Source organism: Cydia strobilella, chromosome Z (genome assembly GCF_947568885.1).
Source record: "Cydia strobilella chromosome Z, ilCydStro3.1, whole genome shotgun sequence".
Lineage (NCBI taxonomy): Eukaryota > Metazoa > Arthropoda > Insecta > Lepidoptera > Tortricidae > Cydia > Cydia strobilella.
Genome location: NC_086068.1, coordinates 5,055,387 through 5,077,324, shown reverse-complemented (window position 1 = coordinate 5,077,324; position 21,938 = coordinate 5,055,387). Strand labels below are relative to the sequence as shown.

Below are 21,938 nucleotides of genomic sequence, written 5' to 3'. Positions count from 1 at the left end.
CATGGCAATATATGTCAATATTTAGTAAAGACACTCATACAACATATAAAAATAATATCAGTTCATTTTGTAAGGATTCCTGAGCCACTTCGTAATTTGTCACAGTGACAATAATAATATAAGCAAAGAGAATTAAAAAGAAACATCGGTTTTGTTATAGTTAACGCTATCTCTACTGAGCTCGTTCACTTATACTAACAATGGCATTCTGTTAAACAGAAACCATTATTTGTTTTGTGTGAGCGCGTGCTGGCCTGAGGCTCACACACAATGGCCACGCGCCCAATCACAAAGGCCACGCGCTCACACAAAAAAAATAATGGCTTTGTTTAACAGAATGCCATTGTTAGTACAGGTAAGTGAACGAGCTCAGTAGAGATAGCGTTAACTATACCAAAGATAGATATAACTCCGTAATAGATGGATACAGTCTAAGGAAAAAACGTGCCTCGTAAATCAAGAAAATTTGATTCTCGTTCAGAGGGCGCTACTAGTTTTGGCCTACAGTCGTATAGATGGCGTTGACGGTTTCGTTTGTTATTTAACAATTTTAACGCATATCAGTGAAAGAACATGGGTCAAAATCATCAAAATAATTAATGCAAATAAAAAAAAACATTTATCTATATTTAAATACATTTTATCGTATTTTTACAAATCTTCAATTTTAGTTTTAAAGTGTGTCAACAGATGGCAGTGAATTTACTGGGGTTACAAAATTTACTATGACAGTACCGCTCTAGTATAAGTTACTCTATGACTATACCAAACTATTATTTTCGTAGTCTACATCTAGCGTCAAGTAGCGGACTATCAGTACTGCTACTCGAAACTAGATGTCGCATGTGTCGCGACTGACGAAAAGTGTATTGCTCAACAATTTATAACTAATATTATATAAGCAGAAGTTGAAAATAGGTTATAATATTAGCTAAAAATCGTTGAGTATTAGACTTTCCGTTTGCCGTGACGTGTATTGTCCAGTAGCAATACCACAGGGCGTACACGTTATACATCAAAAATCACTTGCGTTTCTATGTGTGAACGGCACCTCTGTACACGCGTCATAGTGTGAGTAAGTTGCTTAAAAACAGTACTGAGCGGCCGGCAAACGGCCGTCAATCTGCTGTCGCGGGGCGAGGTAATTCGAGTCGGGGCGGGGCGGTGCGTGGCCGTTCTGCATGGTAATACTATTACTTATTCTGTGGCAGTACTAAGAGTTCCGCTACTTGACGCTAGATAATAGTCGTTTTAGTAACGAAACTGATGTATGGAGTGAGCACTCAATTGTTACTGTGACAAGGAACGAATTGGCATAGAAATAAAATTCCTTGACGTACATCTGCATATTTCGACAATTCCATTTTGCTGAGAACTTAATTTACACATTTACACCTAGAGATTTCCAGCTCCACTTTTATAGAATATAAAATTATGTGATACCTTGATAAGTTTTGCATTTCACCCTTAGTCCTCCGAAGACGTCAACTGACGCACGCCGGCTATAAACTTTTGTGAATTCCGAATAGGGTATATTACTGCAATGTTCTGCCACCAGAGTGCAGCACTAGCCTTTTTAGTAAACCATAGAGTAACTTATACATACTGAACCTCTAACAGGTTTTTGACAAGTTTACAGAGATAATAAAATATGACATTGACATTGATGCATCAAGGCGGTTTGTGTACAGAGGACCTACCGGGAAAAGCGAATCCGAAATTTCGCTATCTGCCTCTTTATCGCTCGAATAAGCAAGTGACAGAGATAACTAAATTTCCATTTTCTTGTTTCGCGATAGACCCTCAGATTGTGGTAGTGGCGCCCCCTACGCAGAGTTTCGCGTAATATTCCCTATTCCGACACGCCGCACATGATAGGCGAGGCGTGGCGTTTAAAGGTTTAATGAATACATTAGTACAGTCAGATGCAGAAGTTGCTAAGCGGGCGAGGTGTTCAAAATGACCTTGACACGCTCTTATTCTTTTAACAATAAAGTCGCGTCAAGATCATTTTGAACACCTCGCCCGCTTAGCAACTTCTGCATCTGACTGTACCCATAGGTCGTAGTACTTATTCACTTTTCCCTTAAATTTCAACATATCCATGTATATGTATATTAGGTACCCTTTTTTAAGGGATCCTTTACCACACGTACTTTGAAAATTCAATATCCACATTATTCAAAATCCCTCTTATCCCCAAAATTCTAGATATCGCTGGCCACCCCACTATAGTCGCGCCGTATATAGGGCCCTAATAGTCAGCGCTATGGAAAATGGCGTCGCCGCGCAGTTGGGCCAACGTTGCGTCGCGCAGCAGTCATAGAGTTGACTGAGCGCCGACCGTCGGGAGACGCTAGTGTGGGGTGGATCTAAGTAGGTCCTCAGCGATACGCTATAGTTGCGTCAAACCCTCGCTGAAAAGAGACAGGACGCCGCCCGCCGCTGGTAAGTGTGACAGAGAGCACACTACGTGTTTGCGTGCAGCGTGTGTTTAACTCAACTATAGTAGTGATAATTAACGAGTGCTTTAGTGCAGGGGTTCCTAATCATTTTCAGTCCGCGGCGCACTTGCGAGCTTAAAATTTCGGCGGCGGCGCCCTAACCTTAGCTAGGCTATTCGAAATACGTAACATGTGAGGAGGATTGCCTTAGGGCGCCCCTCTCTACTGTCTACGGCGCACTAGGGCGCCGCGGCGCCCAGGAACCCCTGCTTTAGTATACTTTCAAGCGAGGCGGATGCCTTTTGGACTTCTTCATCTGCCGCACCAGGCGGAGCCACGGGTTGGGCCTGCGTCATCTGTCTTCTTGGTCGTACGGCTTCAATTCGATCTGGAACAAACCATGAACAAACATATTCATTAAACGACTTGCTCATAAAGGTGACGCTCGGCGACTTTTTTGGCGACGGAACCCTTTTGGAAAGCTAAATATTTGAGGAAAAAAAATTTCGTTCATTATTTAACTGTGGACCGGAGAAATAGAAGAGCTGGTTATTGATTTGTTTTCGCTTTTTTTTCGCGGAGCCCCCACAGAGGCTTTGCGGAGCCCTAGGCTGTGCTACAGTGTTGCAGCGCGACAATACTGCCGACTGCATTGCTGCCGCAAATGTCGAAAATCCGGGCAGCGACATCGATTAGCGGCAGCTATGCAGCCGGCAGTATACTGCTGCAGTCGACTGCAGTACTGCAGGAAACGTTAATGTGTAAATTTATCAAGAAATGTATATAAAATTAGCCGTTTCCTGCAGAAATGTAGAGCTGCAATACGGAAATAATGCAGCGAGACATCATGCCGACTGAATTACTTCCGCTAATGTCAAATTCGATGTTCATCGAATCACAGAGTAGAAAGAGACAGATACTACAAACATACCCCGGAATGACCCAGAAGGTACCTACTTAATCTGGTCACATTATGAGGCCCCCACTCCCTCTTGAGGGAGCCATCTGCCAAGTCAAACTCTTCGAAGCAGTCGACCACAGAGTATATAGTTGCGATAACAAGTGCACCACACATCATATAAACATACCTCACTCAGAATGACCCAAAAGGTGCTGTCGCAGTTCTCTTAATCTGATCGCATTAAGAGGCCCCCCCAGTCCCTCTTGAGGAAGCTATCGGCCAAAACAAACTCGTCGAAGCTGTCGACCACATAGTAGACATAGACAGATATATACTACAAACATACCTCACTCAGAATGACCCAGAAGGTACTGTCGCGGTTCACTCTTAATCTGATCGCGTTAAGAGGCCCCCAGTCCCTCTTGAGGGAGCCATCGGCCAAGCCAAACTCGTCGAAGCTGTCGATCACAGAGTAGTTGCCGGCCACGGGCTGAACCTCGACGTAAGTATCGTAAAACTTGTCTGATGCGTGGTCTACGTTGCCGCTGCGGAATGTATATCTGGAAATTATATTTTAAACCACGTTTATTGTTACATTTTTAGAAAAACGCATCTTAAGCGTGAAAGCGTATTAGAAGCATTCCATGGGCTCTCCGGTACATTATTTCGTGTATTAGAATTTATTTTTCAGTTTTTTAAGGCGATGACTATTTTTCTAAGCATTTTTTTGATCCTTGCCATAGAAAAGAACTCCTATACCTTCAAATCTTCGCGTGAAAGGCCATTCGGTAGACAAATTCGTGATAATATGAATGCAACCAGTGGCGTATTCCACGGGAAATCGTATTACGCGGGAGAATCCTAGGAGCTTAGTCCTTCATTAACTTTCTACAATTTTAGTTTGTCTATTAATTAACAAAACAAAATATATGACAAATGTTACCTTTCAAGCACAATCGGCTTCTGAAACACGAACTCTATAATGTCCCCCTTTTTGGGCTTGAGACCCCAGAAGAACGTCTCTCCATTATACGCGCTCCTGATGGTGTGGTCCGCCTTTTCTTCTATGTCGTTATGAATGCTCTCTAGAGGGGGGTTGTTGTGGGGGTAAAAGCCTGGGAGCTTGCCGTAGCGGGTGTCCTGGCGACAATAAAACGTATTTCAAAATTAAGAGCGTTTTCACATTGTCCGATTCGATATCCTGTCGGAAGGAAGTAAAATGTGTTGTGTATTTATTTATACTTACTTACTTACTCCGTTGGCTCAGCGACCCAAAATGAGACTTGGTCTCCGACACAAGACACCGCCACTTTTCTCGATCCTGTGCGACCTCTCGCCAATTGGTGACTCGAAGTTCGAAGTGTATTTATTTATGCATTTAATAAATCATTATTACAAAAAAAAACGATAATTAACGCAAAAAAGGTGGACTTAATGCCAATGGCACTCTCCTGCAGCTGTTTTTGTCATAGGCGCCTTCCGACATCCGATATCGGAAAGGCGCTTTCGATAAATTCAGCCATGTCGGCGCCCCCCGTCAGCTGTCGGACCGATTATATTTGTTTTCACCTCAGCAGCTCGAACAAGCCTACTTTCGTCAGCCTACAGTGCGACTTTCCTCACTCCAGGGAGTGAAACAATGTAGCTTTTTAATTTAGTGAAGGCCATGAACTTCATACTTTTATTGCATTTTTTTTATGGTACGGTACGGTACGGTACGGTCCGGTCCGGTCCGGTCCGGTCCGGTCTCGTCTCGTCTCGTATCGTATCGTATCGTATCGTATCGTATCTTAGCGTATCGTACATATTATAATACTTTTTTTTCTGTTTATTCTGTTGAATTCGAAATACATTTTAACCTTTAATATGTTCTCACTACTGAGGTGAAAAATTATGTGTGCAACACGAGAGTAAAGTTATTTTACATCTCGTGTTTTTTAGTCCCTCGCTACGCTCAAGATTCTACCTTAGAATCACTCACTTCGCTCGTGATTCAATTATAGAATCTTTCGCTTTCTCGGGACTCAAAATAAACACTCGCAAGAAAAACCAACTTTCCTCTCTTGTTGCACAAATAACTATTGTGTGTGTATGTGTAGGCACAACGCTTGTTGCAGTGTGCGTGACCGCTAAAGCCGGCGTCCGGGCGCGCCCCCGCGGCCTGATTACGCGGATGTAGGATGCTATACATCCGATATCGGATCGGGCAATGTGAAAACGGTTAATGTTTTGTTCTCCTTTTAATGGTAGTAGCTTATGACGCGGCGGGATGGCGATGGGATGGCCACGGTGTGTGTTTTAATTTATCGCCACTCGTTCCAAAATTTCTACATTTCGCACTTGTAACGTAACGTACTATTTACGTACCTGTACTTTCTGTATTTTGCCTTTCAATGAAGAATACAGTCCAATATGCTGGAACAGTGAAGATTTGTACTTTGGCCGTATGTCCGTCTTGCTTTTCGCACATTCTTTCTGTAAACGCAACAAAAAGTATATTAATTATAATTATGACATTTTTTTTATTCCACGTCGGTGGCAAACAAGCATACGGTCCGCCTGGTGGTAAGCAGTCACCGGTAGGCTATAGACGTCTGTAACACCAGAGATATTACATGCGCGTTGCCGACCCTTTAAAAACCTGTACACTCCTTTTTTGAAGAACCCCATACTGTATCCCCTCGGGAAATCCTTGGCACCCGCTCATTCCACAGCCGGAGCATCCGCGGGAGGAAATTCCTCTTAAACCGCTCAGTACGCGACCATTTAGGTTCTAGGGTGTTCGATAATCACCCTGCCGACGGCAAGAGAAAGCGGCCGTTGGCATCATGTCAAACAATTATTACTTATATTTCAAAATAATTATTTACTAAACCATAAAAAACTTAAAAAATCCATTTTATAAGAAACATGTTCGCAATGCAGTCACCGTCAAAAAAAATGCGAAAATTAAAGTTAAATTTAGAATCCACAGCACCCGTACCTCGTGTTGCTAATCAAAGCAAAATCATATCTCTCTAGCAGTCAGTCAATAGGCAATAGGCATATTGGTGTAAAAGAGCTGGACGTATGTGATGAAGTGGACGAACTCCGCTCACCACTAGACGGTTCGATCTAAATTCTCAAATTGTCTTACCGAAGTTTTATAGATGCTGCAAACTTTATCAGCCAAATAGCTCTCTAGCAGCCAATCAATAGGCATATTGGTGTAAAAGAGCTGGACATATGTGATGAAGTGGACGAGGTCAGCTGACCGGAATAGCTTGCCGATGCCGCCGAACACGCAGTATTCTATGAAGAACCATTGAGGGGTATTGATGGTGGTGGAGGCGGTGAAGTATTTTATGTCCTGTGGGCAAGTAACATTTTTGAGATTTGGTTAATGGTTAATTAAGTACAAGATCATTATAGATAATGGCCCCCTAGCCTAGTCGGTAGTGACCCTGCTGACGAAGCTGGAGGTCCCGGGTTCGAATTCTGGTAAGGGCATTTATTTGTGTAATTTGTGTAACTAATTATCACAAATAGAAATAGAACTAGTTCTGCAAACGAAAAGTCACGTGATAATTTCCATGCATTATTTAACATTTGATTGGCGTTTTCATTAAGTTCAATGTGGTGAAGACCGTCTATAATTTGACTGAGTCTTAGGGACTTAATACGAGAGTTCTTGCCCTATGACGGTCCCGGCAATAAGTTTTATATGCCGGTCTTCCCCACATTGACAAAGATTGCTATTTGGCTAGGTCGTCCACACCAGTGAATTCTTAATCATGATGGCTTATGTAATCTTATACATGCTATGGAGTGCGCCATGCTCTGCATCAAACTTCAAGCCCGAGTGAGGAATGTCGAGATCCGACGCCGCACCAAGGTGCAAGACGTCGGATACGTCATTACAAACCTTAAATAGAGCTGGGCGGGACAATGCCAGACAGTGATGGCAGGTGGGCCAAAATGTTAACGGAATGGTTTCCGCTTTCAGACGAAAGAAGTGCCTGGCGTCCGTTGGCTGGTTGGGTGGACACCATTCGGAAGATTGCGGGTCACTTCTGGATGAGATTGGCCCAGGACCGGGATAAGTGGCGTACTCGAAGAGAGGCCTATGCTCAGCAGTGGGCGATAGAAGGCTGATATGATGATACCTGCATATAATTCTTCTTGGCAATAACATCGTCTTCCAGCATGAGATAGAACGTTCCCCTACTATGCGCATATGCCATTAAGAAGATAGTGTCCAGGTTCTGTTTGGTTCTCCATCTCATTCGCTTGGAGGAATCCCCTAGAGTAGGCTCGATGCTGTCAAAATCTGGGTAGTAAGAGGGGGATGGAGAGATCACTTCGATGAGACCGCTTTCGACTTCTTTTGGAAACCTGAAAGGAATGGAAATAGGATTTTATGCTGGATTCGTTACGTTACATTCACAAACTTAGAGAATTTATTACTAGAGACGCGTTGTCTGTAATTTTTTGTAAAAAACAGTCTGCCGATTTTTGCATGTCAGATAAACGTTAGTCCATCCAATAAGTGACCTATGGAAGGTAGATATAAGTATGACCATTGGGCGAGGATTTCGACAGAGGGGTAAGATTTTAAAGGTGACTCCGGTTACTTAATGCTCTAAGTCCACAAAAAACAATCCCTACTTTAATACTTTAACCTAGGGTGCCGCCAGCAGCGGTGCTGCTGGTACATGGTCAGGGCCGCAGAGAGATGCACCGATGTATACTATACGCGCCGTATCCAAGATTACCACCTTCTGCATTTGACCCTTCATCCAACCACCCAGCGAGCCTCTCAAGATGTTGGTCGAGACTTCACTATGAGACCGTTCGCTGAAACAACTATCGGGACAATGTGTACTTACATTGTTTCTATTTGCTTAGCGGTGTTGATGACGAACTCCAAGTCGGACTCGCCCACCATCACGATGATGACTGTCTCGTTCTGGTCGGCCTCGGTCATCCCGGTGATTAGATGCTGGAACATTAAAATTATTACCTGATGAAAGGGAGATAAAGTCATTTTTACCGATGTTTTGTTAAGGCTGACCATACTCGTACTCTGAGGGGTGAACACGAGTATGTACTGTAGGCCATACTGAACAACTTTTACTATGGGGCCAACCCCGAAAACGCGGGTGCCATTAGTAAAGTGTCCGCGCGAACTAAATCAAACATGCAGATCATCCAAAATTTCATTTAAATCGGTTCAGAGGTTATTGATTCCCAAATTGATACAAACTTCCACCCCACTTTACACTTTTTGCATGACCTGGTAGATGAAGAGCGTTTGTGGCTGCAGGTTAACGTGTCATCCCTTACGCACTTACCGTCAGAGTAACCATGAGGTGGCTCTCCTTGTCTCGCTTCACTGTCGGTATACCGATGACCACCTCCGCCATGCAGCTGCCGCGAGCCCCTCATGTGCATACGCCGGTCTGAAGCTGTAGGCGTCATCTAAGAGGTGCGGCATGAGCTGGTGGATGAAGAGCGTTTGGCGCTGCAGGTTAAGGTGTCATCCCTTTCGCACTTACCGTCAGAGTAACCATGAGGTAGCTCTCCTTGTCTCGCTTCACAGTCGGTATGCCTATGACCACCTCCGTTAGCTGCCGCGAGCCCTTCATGTGGTACGCCGGTCTGAGGCTGTAGGCGTCGTCTAAGAGGTGCGGCATGAGCTGGTGGATGAAGGGGAGCGTTTGGGGCTGCAGGTTCTTTGGGTCCACGCCGGAGGCTGCTTTGGTACCTGAAAGTTTTGTTAGGTCAATTTAAACTTACGTTCTCACACAATCTACTTGGAGCCTTACCACAACTGCCTTAGCAGTTTCATACTACTCATACTGACATATTCGCTAACGTCTGCGTAACTTACTTTCTATACATCTCATTCGCACTTATATGCGAGTACGAGGCGAGATGCATAGTAAGTTACGGCCACGCTAGCGAATAATGTCAGTGTCAAAATGGCTGTAGCCGTACTACTATTTTTAAATTCTATAAACATTTCGGCTCCAATATAAAGATTTATTATGGAACGGAGCAGCAAAATCTAAATTTAACTTATTAATAGAATATGAGTAGATGAATATTTCGCCCGCTATTTTGGTAATGTGTTTACGTCAATTGGCGTTATTAAACCAAACGTCTATTTGTGCCATTTTCAACCAAAAGGGTACTTATTGTCGCTTGTCAGTAAGGCGCTATTTCCATATAGCTTCAATTACAAATCAACCTTATCGACAACCGACAATGTGGTACCATTTGGTTGAAAACGTCACATTTTTTGGATGCGTTATTGATTTATTGAAATTAGATTGGAAACGTATTGGTTGATTATTATTATCTGATTTCCATATCTATATCTAGAGTGACACTACATAGTATAAAACAAAGTCGCTTCCTGCTGTCTGTCTGTCCCTATAGTATGCTTAGATCTATGGATGGTATAGAAAGGATGCCAATCTCTTATGGCAGAAATGTTGCAAAAGTGACCGCTTTCAGCTTTAAATAATAGTTCCTAATCTCTCCGGTGGCGCTAGTTAGGCTCTGGGACATGAGTATAACGAACCATATAAGGCAACAAATAACCCGACCAAATTACGTAGGTTGTTTTTGGTAGTATTTCAGTGTATGGTGGCGCCGCCTAATTACTGTTTTTTGATGGACACTTTTCATACATAGAGATTTGGCTCCTTTATATAGTCTCCATGCTTAGATCTTTAAAACTACGCAACGGATTGATGCGGTTTATAGGGTTCCGTACCCAAAGGGTAAAAACGAGACCCTATTACTAAGACTCCGCTGTCCGTCTGTCTGTCCGTCTGTCACCAGGCTGTATCTCGTGATCTGTGATAGCTAGACAGCTGAAATTTTCACAGATGATGTATTTCGGTTGCCGCTATAACAACAAATACTAAAAACAGAATAAAATAGAGATTTAAGTGGGGCTCCCATACAACAAACGTGATTTTTGACCGAAGTTAAGCAACGTCGGGCGGGGTCAGTACTTGGATGGGTGACCGTTTTTATAGTTAATGGTACGGAACCCTTCGTGTGTGAGTCCGACTCGCACTTGGCCGGTTTTTTAATAGATAGTGATTCAAGAGGAAGGTTTATATGTATCAGCATTGCACCCGTGCGAAGCCGGGGCGGGTAGCTAGTATAATATATATGGATAGGGTATTAACCATCCATAAGCAGGCCAAAAATTTTTTGATGACACGCGGCATGCGTCATAGTGTAAGTTGCTTAAAAATAGTACTGAGCGGCCGGCAATCGGCCGTCAATCTGGTGTTGCGGGGCGAGGTAATTCGAGTTGGGGCGGGGCGGTGCGTGGTCGTTCTGTATGATAATACTATTACTTATTATGTACCTGTGTGCCAAATAAAGGATACTTACCAGTGAGATTCTTCAGTAATTGGACCACCTCAAGAGTCATTGTAGTGGTCGGGCCGAAAATCTTCTCCGATTGCGCTTCGTTTCCGAAGTTCATCAGCTTGGACTGAAAAAAAAAACCTTAAATAAATGGGTAAATTGTATTTCTTGTTGTTATTTTGTTGCGTCAGCCGGGGGACAATAGAAGTGAAGTGTGTCAGAAAAACACCTGCCTGGTGATCCACAAAGGGCTTATAATTACCACAATAATGCATGAATACGATTAGGTAGTTAATTTAAATGCCATAAAACTAAGGTTTAAAGTGTGACCCAGGGGAACGTAACGATGGCAATCAGTGACAAGAAGAAGAAAAGGCGATGGTGAAATACCGAAATTTTGAGTGAAAGAGAAAAAGGATTATGCTATCATACATGAAACTGTCAATACGTGAATATGTCTTTCTCTTACCCTTGGTCGCTCGGTTTCATGATGTCTATAACTACTTGTATATACTATGTCTATGGTATGGAGATAGTTTGTCGTGGAGCAAGACATAGAATAGTTTTTATCCCGGAAAGGTTCCTATTATTGAGTTATTTGGCACATTTTTTTGTGTGTTTTACGTCATATGCACCGTCCGCTGAAAATCTGCATTGATTATATCTGGCGACTGCACTATGCGCAGCCTTGCGGCCCAATTCGTACAATTCTTATAAAATGTCACAGCGATACGATACCGATCTGTCAGTGTTAAAATTATCATTTCTTCAACCAAAAACGTCACTTTTGACACTGACCACACGGTATCGTATCGATGTGACACCTGCGTTGTTCGAATTGGGCCGTGCATCTTCTAAACTCCGTTTGGAAACGCGCCAGGAAACGGTGATTCTACACGCTTTCAGTGGAAATTAATCGGTCATTGTGCACTGAAGAGCAATGGTTTTTATGGTGCTTGTTTCGTTGATCTTTAGATTTTCCTCACCTCTGATGAATATGAATATTTGGGTACTAATTGGAAGAGTGACAGAGAGAGATGATCGTATCGTTCGCTACGAACGAATGGCATCTTGGCTCTTTCTTCGACTTCCTACATTCTACTCGCATAGCAAAAAATACTTACCTTACTTTGGTATTATAAACTGAAATAGATGGTCACTTGTTGGTTTACTGTCATTAGTCTTTAGGTACAAATGGAAAATCGTCCACTTGAAATGACCATTCTGAAGTTGGATCAAAAGTAATAGTATCCAAAGTGAATCTAGTCAAAATGTAATTGTGCTAAAAATCATTTTTAACCAAATTTGTAATCGTCGTAAAGTAATTAAGCCAGAATGGAATTTGTCCATTAGAAATTATATTTTTTCCGAGTGTTGTTGTATTGTTATATAATTAAGACCTACTATGCAATAAATGATATGAATATGATATGAATATGAGTGTACATAAACAAAAAAGTGAAAAAAAATTCGACCTGTATCATATTTGACATTTTTACTATTGGACATGATTCTTTTTCGTCATTATGCTGGATAGACAATTTTCCTAGTTGATGTATTTTAAATTGTCATTTTTCTACTTCGACGTTTAATTTCGAGTAGACAATTTTCCATTTGTATCTAATGATAGTAAATCGAATAGATGTCGTATATTAAATAAAGAAAAAGTGACGAAGCCCTCCAGTGGTGAAGGCCGGATTCGTAATTCATACTTAAAAAACACAAATCAAAATATTCAATAAAATAATTTGATTTGTTCCCAAAGTTGGGTTACTTTGGTATTATTCTAAAAAAAATCATATGTCTTATAAATATCATGAAATCCGCCATATCATGAAATATCCATCATCCTATCATATTTCCACCTACCAATACTCTGATTTGTAATTAGATTCCAGAAAACTAACCGTCACTTTTTCTCTTTTCCGTATGTTTAAATAAACTAAACAAAGCTAAAAGGATACATGAATATTTATTTTAAATAAATATGCAAGAAAAAGAAATTTGAGTTTACTTTTTTACATATTTTCCATTATTACGAAAGAAAAAGGATCTGAGTGAGGTTAGTTTTATGGAATCTAATTATAAATCAGAGTATAATATAATGCACGTTGTCATTCTGATATCAGGGTACTTTCGAATTGTCCTACGCAAAAATATTTGTTCTCACCTGCATGATCATAACCTCAACCTGTCTGGCGCGATACAGGGTGTCCAAAAACTGGAGATCAGCCTGCAACTGGGCCAGGCGCGCCTCCATCTCTTCCTCTCGAGTGAGCCGGGCTGGAATAATATTGGTAGCTTAGTTGTAGCATAGTGAAGGGAAAGGAGTGAGAGGTCAGGGATAAGGCCATGCAATAGGCATGATGAAAAAATTAAAAGTCACTAAAATATTATATTTTTTTAATGAAACTTTAGTCGTGGAATAAGAAAAACGCGATTTTGTTTTTAGGGTTCCGTACCCAAAGGGTAAAAACGGGACCCTATTACTAAGACTCCGCTGTCCGTCTGTCCGTCCGTCTGTCTGCCTGTCTGTCAACAGGCTGTATCTCATGAACCGTGATAGCTAGACAGTTGAAATTTTCACAGATGATTTATTTCTGTTGCCGCTATAACAACAAATACTAAAAGTACGGAACCCTCGGTGCGCGAGTCCGTCTCGCACTTGGCCCGTTTTTTCAGACTAGGCATTGCTACACGGGACAACATCCTGTTTCCTCTTATATTTACGAGGTATTTCGCCCCTCTGCTACATAACAATTCTTTGAAACAGTCTACAATAAATGGAAAACGCACTAGGGCGCGAAGTGGCACAACATAACATAACAAACTGGTAGGCGGGCGGCGGGCGGCTACATGATTGAATAGTAGATTGAAGCCGTATATTAGGGTTAACTCTGCTAGGTTCGCGATAACGAATACCTAGATATTAAATTAAAATATTTAAAATAAAAACCGGCCAAGTGCGAGTCGGACTCGCACACGAAGGGTTCCGTACCATTATCTATAAAAACGGTCACCCATCCAAGTACTGACCCCGCCCGACGTTGCTTAACTTCGGTCAAAAATCACGTTTGTTGTATGGAAGCCCCACTTAAATCTCTATTTTATTCTGTTTTTAGTATTTGTTGTTATAGCGGCAACCGAAATACATCATCTGTGAAAATTTCAGCTGTCTAGCTATCACAGATCACGAGATACAGCCTGGTGACAGACGGACAGCGAAGTCTTAGTAATAGGGTCCCGTTTTTACCCTTTGGGTACGGACCCCTAAAAACCATTCGCTAATAATTTTTAAACCATTTTATGCAAAAAATGCCTCATCGTTTTGGAAAAGTGCTGATACTCTTTAAACTGCTGGATCGATTTTTATCAAACACACCTAAGAACCACCGCAAGGAATCTCGCTTTCGCGTTAAAAAAACCGCATCGAAATCGGTCCATCCGTTTGAGAGCTACTATGCACAGACAGAGACATAGACAGACAGACATTGGCGGCAAACGTATGACCCCTCGGGGGATAAAGTTTCTGACAAAAATTTATATCGTAAAATATGGGGAGCAAATCTTCACTGGGTAATTGTGCTCCAGCAGTTTTTATATATTAAAACTATAACATGATAGTAGTAATAGGCAATTTTAAATTCCTAATTTTTGGGCAATGTAGGCACATTTTACGGTATACGAAAACACACATTGATTCATCAAATTAAATAATGGGACATTACGTACTCTCGGCAAATATTTGGATTCGTCAAAACAAATCAAGTCTAATCACGAGGGGTTCACTAGACTAGTAGCCACCGAAGAGCCCCACTATACTTCTTCTGGATCCATCATCAGATCATCTCTATGATTCCAAATCTTGGTATTGTCATCTGTATTATACATACGTATACATATACTAATAAAATCTCACATCTATACGGTTACCTATATTTTGGTCGTAATCATTTGGAGCGGAGCCGGTGCACGGAGCGGGCGCTCGGCGCTCGCACGCGGGTGCCATTGTAGGTAAAATCCCTCGCACGCGTCCCCGCTAGATGGCGTTGCTCATACTATTTTTCGATAACCCACACACCCGGTCCGTGCAACCGCTTCAGCAAGCGGACGCCTTAAGCACCAGTTTTAGTCATAAATACCTATAAGCTTGCTCCCATACTATTGGCCTCTGGGGATATGCCTGTAGGAATAGACTTTTTTCAGTTACGCATTTGCCCGAGTTCACCCTACCTTGACACCCCCGTTTTAACGACCCATTTCCAACCCCTTTACAATCAGGGTAACTATTTAAGTCATACAAAGATTTACGTTCCAATTTAATTTTCCCGTTAAGCAGCTTATAACTACGTCGGGAGCTAACCTTAATCGGTTTTGGTCAATTTTATATCTTTAAAGTAACAATATATATATTTCGGTGATCTCGGAAACGATTTCGATGAAATTTGCTAAATGGTGGTTTTCGGGGGCAAAAAACAGATCTAGCTAGGTCTTATCTCTGGGCTAGCGCGCATTTTTGAGTTTTAAGTATGTTTTCCGAGGAAAGCTCGGTATACCAGGTACTAAAATAAGACAGTCATTAAAAAGTGTGAGGTGACAGTTTTAGTGCAACAGGTAAGTACCTAGATAATAAGAGGTCTTAAGTCCACTACTACCTCTTCTCCATATAAACGTATGGAGCGATACATATAGGTACATTTGGAGTGAATAAATTTTCCTCCTGACAATAAAATATTTTTATACAATTTATTTTTATACTCGTATTAATCATAGGAGATACAGAGCGCTGGTGGCCTAGCGGTAAGAGCGTGCGACTTGCCATCCGGAGGTCGCGGGTTCAAACCCCGGCTCGTATCTAATATAATGAGTTTTTCGGAACTTATGTACGAAATATCATTTGATATTTACCAGTCGCTTTTCGGTGAAGGAAAACATCGTAAACCGGACTAATCCCGACAACGCCTAGTTTCCCCTCTGGGTTGGACGGTCAGATGGCAGTCGCTTTCGTAAAAACTAGTTCCTACGCCAATTCTTGGGATTAGTTGCCAAGCGGACCCCAGGCTCCCATGGAGCCGTGGCTAAATGCCGGGACAACGCGAGGAAGATGATGACTCGTATTAATCATAGGCATCAAGTCCGCCTTTTATGCGTTGTCTATCGTTATCATTATTTATTAAATCTACGTAGTTATAAATAAATACAGAGAAACACATATTTCTTACTTCCTTCCGACATCCGATATCGGATCGGACGATATGAAAACGCTCTTAAGGTCCACAGTATTTTTGTTATAATAATGTGCGAAAATCTTGAAACTAAATCAGTGTAGAGAGGAGCGTTTTCTCATCGTCCAATCCGATATCGGATGTCGTATACGACTACAAAGAAGCAAAAAGTAAAAAAAATGCCTTTTTACATATATTACACATTAAATTATTGATCGTTATTTCAAAAGAAAGTGTAAATGTAAAAATAAAGACTCGATGCCAAATAGCCGCCTAAGGCCCAGTCATACAAATGAAAAATCCAAAATTTGCCATTGAAATTTGCAAAAGCAAAAGCGACTCAATTCCAATTTCATCGAACTGAAGAGATACTTATTAGGCATAGTTAGACTAGGTAGGACCTTTTTTTTTTAAATATTATAATACATTCTTATACAGATTGACTAAGTCCCACGGTAAGCCCAAGGAGGCTTGTGTTATGGGTACTCAGACAACGATATATATTATATATAAATACTTAAATACATAGAAAACACCCATGACTCAGGAACAAATATCTGTGCTCATCACACAAATACATGACCTTACCGGGATTCGAACCCAGGACCTTAGGCTTTAGAAGGGTTTTTCAGTATCGGATCGGATCGGATCGGGCAAAGAAGTGAGATGTGACAAGTTGACAACGCTCTAAAGAGGCCCACCCATTACCAGTCCGCCGGACGATATTGGCCTGTCAGTTGTTCGGAACTGTAAAATTTTTGTAAAACTGACAGGCCGATATCGTCCGGCGGACTGGTAATGGGCGGGCCCCTTTAGGGTTAAATTACTTTGTCCGACGACCGATCGACGATCCTTTACAATGGCATATCAATAGTTAAACAAAGGAACGGTGGGTGGGCGGGCAGCCTTTCGGCGCCGCGGATTTGCCAATGTTCATATAATTATATGGCTTCCATTTATAACAACGGGCTACTGATAAGTACAGAGTAACAGAATAAGTATTTGTCAAAAATATAATTTTTTGTAAGGTACAAGTTTTTATCGCTGACTGTACTTTTCTTCCTACAGTCAACTAATACTCATTACATCGAGAGTTCGAGACAATTCTAACAACCCCAAACACAATTAGTTTGCGTTGTTTTATCACAGAGTTCCGTACACCTCTTGTCTCAGCAGCATTTTAGCAACATTTCAGCTCAATCGGAAATCGGGAAACAGATCAAATTTAGCTTTCAAGATTTGACACTGTGACAAGGTACGGAATGGTACTGAAATCAAGGGTCTGACACTCTTTGATAGAGAAAGATAGTCTTATTGCGATTCCTATAAGAGGAAAGAGAAAATAGTGCCATGCTTTGTCCTTATCACCGACCGGGTTTTTTTCCATGGTCGGGTTATGGCAGCATAGGTAGGAGGCGATGGCGAAATACCGATATTTATAAGAGTGAAAGAGAAAAATGATTATGCTGCCATTCATTAACCTGTCAATACATGAATATGTATTTCTCTTACCCCTGGTCGCTCGGTTTCATGTCCATCATAACTACTTGTATATGTATACTGTCTATGTAATGAAATTAAATTATTTCACTGTTATCACTGAAAATCCGCAACATGTTAGGCATTACCTTCTATTTTCGATTTCGCTTCCATTTATTGAGAAAATGAGAACATACGTGCCCACGAAAACGTGTGTTTTCTTCTTTTTTTATAATTATCGTTCGTAATTCTGAGTAGGAAAGGCTAAAATAAAAATACCTACTCTGCAGTTATTTTTATAAGGTAAACAAGTAACTGCCAAAAAAATTTTTTGTGACACACTTTTATTGCTGACTTTTTATTGCTGAGCCTAAACTTGATGTGTTTGTGTTTTTCCATCGAGGAGTTCCTTTGGCTATCTATCAGCTGTATCATCAGAACACCTCCATGTTAGCATATTATTGCATTGTCACCGGAATTACGATATTACTCCAAATTTCAACTGAATCAGATACCGGGAAGTGGTTCCAATTTTAGGTTCAAGATTTGAAGCACTATATATATATATATATATATACACATACAAAGGTATATACGCAGTGAAGCTAAATAAAAGTGTGTAATAATAAAAACCGGTCAAGTGCGAGTTTGTTCCACACACCGATGGATGCGTACAGTCAATGTTAGCTTTCTTAGTAATAATTCCAAATTTCAAATCGTAATCGTAAGTAGTTTCTGAGATATTGTGGCAGACAGACAGAGTAGATAAGGGTTCATTTAATTGTTTTTTGGAACGGAACCCAAAACTGTGACGCCTAATCGAATTTAAACTGTTGCGAGACATATACTTTTACGATTTACACTCACTTCTTTTTAGTCACTCGCGCGACATGTTTCGGAGAGCCTAGGTCTCCTTTCTCAAGCACTAACAGTGCGAGCAGTGCTGTGTGTCGCTACAAGTCTTAGGTGACCCAAACCCAAACACACCATTATGTCCGCCTACAATGACAACGCAAGCCTGACCAGTAATATATGATCATTGTCAAGGGGGCGCTGTTGTTGTGAATGTATAGGGCAACAGTTCAGTATAGTATGAAAACATTAGTTCCAGTGAAATTCCGCAACATGGCGCGTGATCATATATTCCTGGCCAGGCTTTAGGTCGATATTCGTACTGCCTACCCTGTGCCATGTTTGTATTTTGTACAATAAAGAGTTTACACATACATACATACATACATAAATAATGCGTGTGTAAGTAATAAGTAAGTACTCGTAGTCATAACAATAGTCCAATGAGTTGTTCCCGTGGGAAAGGTCATACAAAAGTAATGCAGTTTAAAGCCGGTTCCAGACGGCTGTAACATGTAATTTAACACGAATTCTGCGTGTGGACGGCACTACGAGCATTATACGTTGCCGACCCTAACACTCCGCACCCTCGTTGAGCTCTGGCAACCTTACTCACCGGCAGGAACACAACACTACGAGTAGGGTCTAGTGTTATTTGGCTGCGGTTTTCAGTAAGGTGGAGGTACTTCCACAGTCGCGCTCTGCTCTAGATCTGGAATGACATCCGCTGTGCTGTGCCCTACCACACAAAGCGAGATGACATTCACAGTGCCCATACCTCGCTTTTGGACGTAGTTTAAAGACATACCCGGGTCCATGGACGTAGTTTAAGGATATACCCGGGTCCAACTGGGGTATATTACACGTAATCTTACATTGCACGTTACACCCGTCTGGATCCGGCTTAAGGGGCTACCTGAGGTTTTCATAGATTTTTGACAAGTTTTGAATCGTATCTCCTACTTTTGCACTACATATAGAATTATAAGACAAGCGGCTATAGGTTCTTTAATCTTTTATCTGCATTTTTGTCTACCGGATTGCGAAAAAAATGAATACTTATTTATTTATGATTGTTTTAAACATTGCCTAAAAAAACACTTTTTTCGTATCTCGATTGCTGTGAAAGATCTTACTTATACGAAATCTACATATTTGGGTTCGTCTTAGACGTATCTAAAAATTTGTCTAAGGTTTTAGTTTTAAACTAGTTAACACAAAAGTTATGGCCAGAAAACCAGTTTTTTGGCCTAAAATTGTTCAACTTTGATGCCAAATATTTCGAAAACAATGAACTTTGAAGTAAATATGGGATACTATATTGCTAAAATCCGTTGCTGTTAATATGATAAGGTACAAAAAACATTAGAAAACTAAGGGATTCAAATCGAAGGTCATTGGGGCATGGGATCCCCTTAACAAAAGACATCGTCGACCTAATGGGTTCGTCCTAATACAACGCGACTAAACTAAGGACGCTAAGCACGAAAAATTTCGTACATAGACATACTAGTTAATATTATTAATATATAACATAATAATTGTTTCGATAATAAGGTCAACGTTGGTGAACAAATGAATATAAACTCAAGTAGGCTTAAGTCTGTATTTTCAATTTCAGCTTGCACGTAGGGCTTTAGGTAATGATTAGTGCGTGACAAGGCCTGGGAATGCAGTGTGCAATAATTATAGTGGTACTTAAGTACTTAGGTCTCGGTGGGAGGGTACGACGAGCAAGTATTAAGACTGGGTCAACCGTCCAGTGGCGCCCCCATTAGGGGAATTGTGTTTTCTAATAAACCAATTAATTTCTGTTTCAATGTTGTTGTCTTACTTATTCCCCAATTTTTATACTAAGCTAAAATAAAATAAAATAAGCAAAAACACTAGGTAGGTAACAAAGACTATGAAGTTGGGGAATCAGTATGACAACTAATAATAATATACTGATTTATAAAGAAATTAATAGGGAGTATTACGGCAATGTTCTGCCGCCAGAGTGCAGCATTAGTTCACTTACTAAACCATAGAGTAACTTATACGTACTAGGCCTAAACAGATTTTTGATAAGTTTTCACTATGACATTGATGCATCAAGGCGGTTTGTTTCTTTGTTTACAGGTGGCCTACCGAAAATCGAAATTTCGTTATCTGCCTCTCTGTCGATTGAATAGCTGCAAGACTCGCAAGTGATAGAGAGGCAGAAACCGAACTTTCGATTTTCGTGGTTCGCGGTAGGCCCTGTGATTGTGCTAGTCGCTCTCTACGCAAAGTTTTGCGTAAGATTCCCTATTGGTTTATTAGAAAACACAATTTCCTTAATGAGGGCGCCACTGGACGGTCGACCCAGTCTTAAGGCGCCGTGATTTTATTCTCTCACTCTCACAGCTCTCACTGAACGTGAGATCTCAATATCTCAATCAACTGTTTCTGTTCAAATAATACGAGTATCTCCGAAGGCCGCTTGTTTATCAAACTAATGCCACGTTTTCTTGTTTATTTTCAAATGATTGTGATAAAATCGCGACGTCTCGTTATATGTGATGAGGCGAGGCCGTCTTATACACGGTGTTACTTGAGCCACTGAAAACCTGAGACACCCCAACAGTTTATTTTTATTTTTAACTCATCTTGAGTATTTATTCTTTAATCCTATAAATATTTAAAAAAATATGTTGTTTAGTTTTTTTTAACAATTCTATTCGACTGGTAATTCTACACAAGATACTTCGTCGTTTGAGTGACGTCAAACAATTGCTAGTTACCATCGTAAACACTTAACTGACCATTTGCATACCTTACTGCAACGAGATAAGGTTTACCAATGGCCAGTTAAGGGTGTTGCTCATTGACAAATAACGTGTCAAATGATAGTTATTGATATCGTTGCATTACAAACTTGTAGACTGAGCATGTAAAAAAAAAATTACCCCCATTAAAATATAGCGCAATCGATTCTCCTATCGATTCTGAACAAACTGTTTTTAGGTTTTCAGTGGGTCATGAAACACCGCACGGTGTTACTAGAGCCACTGAAAACCTGAGACACCCCAAGAGTTTTTTTTATTTTGAACTCATCTTAAGTATTTATTCTTTAATCCTATAAATATTTAAAAAATATGTTGTTTAGTTTTTTTAACAATTCTATACGACTGGTAATTCTACACAAGATACTTCGTCGTTTGAGTGACGTCAAACAATTGCTAGTTACCATCGTAAACACTTAACTGACCATTTGCATACCTTACTGCAAGGAGATAAGGTTTACCAATGGCCAGTTAAGGGTGTTGCTCATTGACAAATAACGTGTCAAATGCTAGTTATTGATATCGTTGCATTACAAACTTGTAGACTGAGCATGTAAAAAAAAAATTACCCCCATTAAAATATAGCGCAATCGATTCTCCTATCGATTCTGAACAAACTGTTTTTAGGTTTTCAGTGGGTCATGAAACACCGCACGGAGCCACTGAAAACCTGAGACACCCCAAGAGTTTTTTTTTTATTTTGAACTCATCTTAAGTATTTATTCTTTAATCCTATAAATATTTAAAAAATATGTTGTTTAGTTTTTTTAACAATTCTATACGACTGGTAATTCTACACAAGATACTTCGTCGTTTGAGTGACGTCAAACAATTGCTAGTTACCATCGTAAACAAT

At 40.8% G+C, this 21,938-nt stretch overlaps 1 protein-coding gene and 1 long non-coding RNA gene across 3 annotated transcripts in view; one reads left to right on the top strand and one right to left on the bottom strand.

Annotated features, from left to right (window-relative positions):
• Nucleotides 1–2,558: 2,558 nt before the first annotated feature.
• Nucleotides 2,559–21,938, bottom strand: part of LOC134754282 (alpha-1,3-mannosyl-glycoprotein 4-beta-N-acetylglucosaminyltransferase A-like) — a 71,915-nt gene continuing 52,535 nt past the window's right edge. The window contains exons 3-12 of the mRNA XM_063690507.1: nt 12,890–13,002; nt 10,744–10,846; nt 8,883–9,091; nt 8,214–8,326; nt 7,491–7,719; nt 6,482–6,694; nt 5,713–5,820; nt 4,289–4,485; nt 3,692–3,905; nt 2,559–2,832 (exon numbers count right to left, since the gene is read on the bottom strand). Coding sequence (XP_063546577.1) covers nt 2,797–2,832; nt 3,692–3,905; nt 4,289–4,485; nt 5,713–5,820; nt 6,482–6,694; nt 7,491–7,719; nt 8,214–8,326; nt 8,883–9,091; nt 10,744–10,846; nt 12,890–13,002 — 1,535 coding nt within the window. The 3' untranslated portion in view covers nt 2,559–2,796. The remainder of the gene's footprint in view (nt 2,833–3,691; nt 3,906–4,288; nt 4,486–5,712; nt 5,821–6,481; nt 6,695–7,490; nt 7,720–8,213; nt 8,327–8,882; nt 9,092–10,743; nt 10,847–12,889; nt 13,003–21,938) is intronic.
• LOC134754503 (uncharacterized) overlaps nt 18,837–21,938 on the top strand; it is a 300,790-nt gene continuing 297,688 nt past the window's right edge. For both annotated transcript variants that reach the window (XR_010128909.1, XR_010128908.1), the window contains exon 1: nt 18,837–19,043. This is a non-coding gene — a long non-coding RNA (uncharacterized LOC134754503). The remainder of the gene's footprint in view (nt 19,044–21,938) is intronic.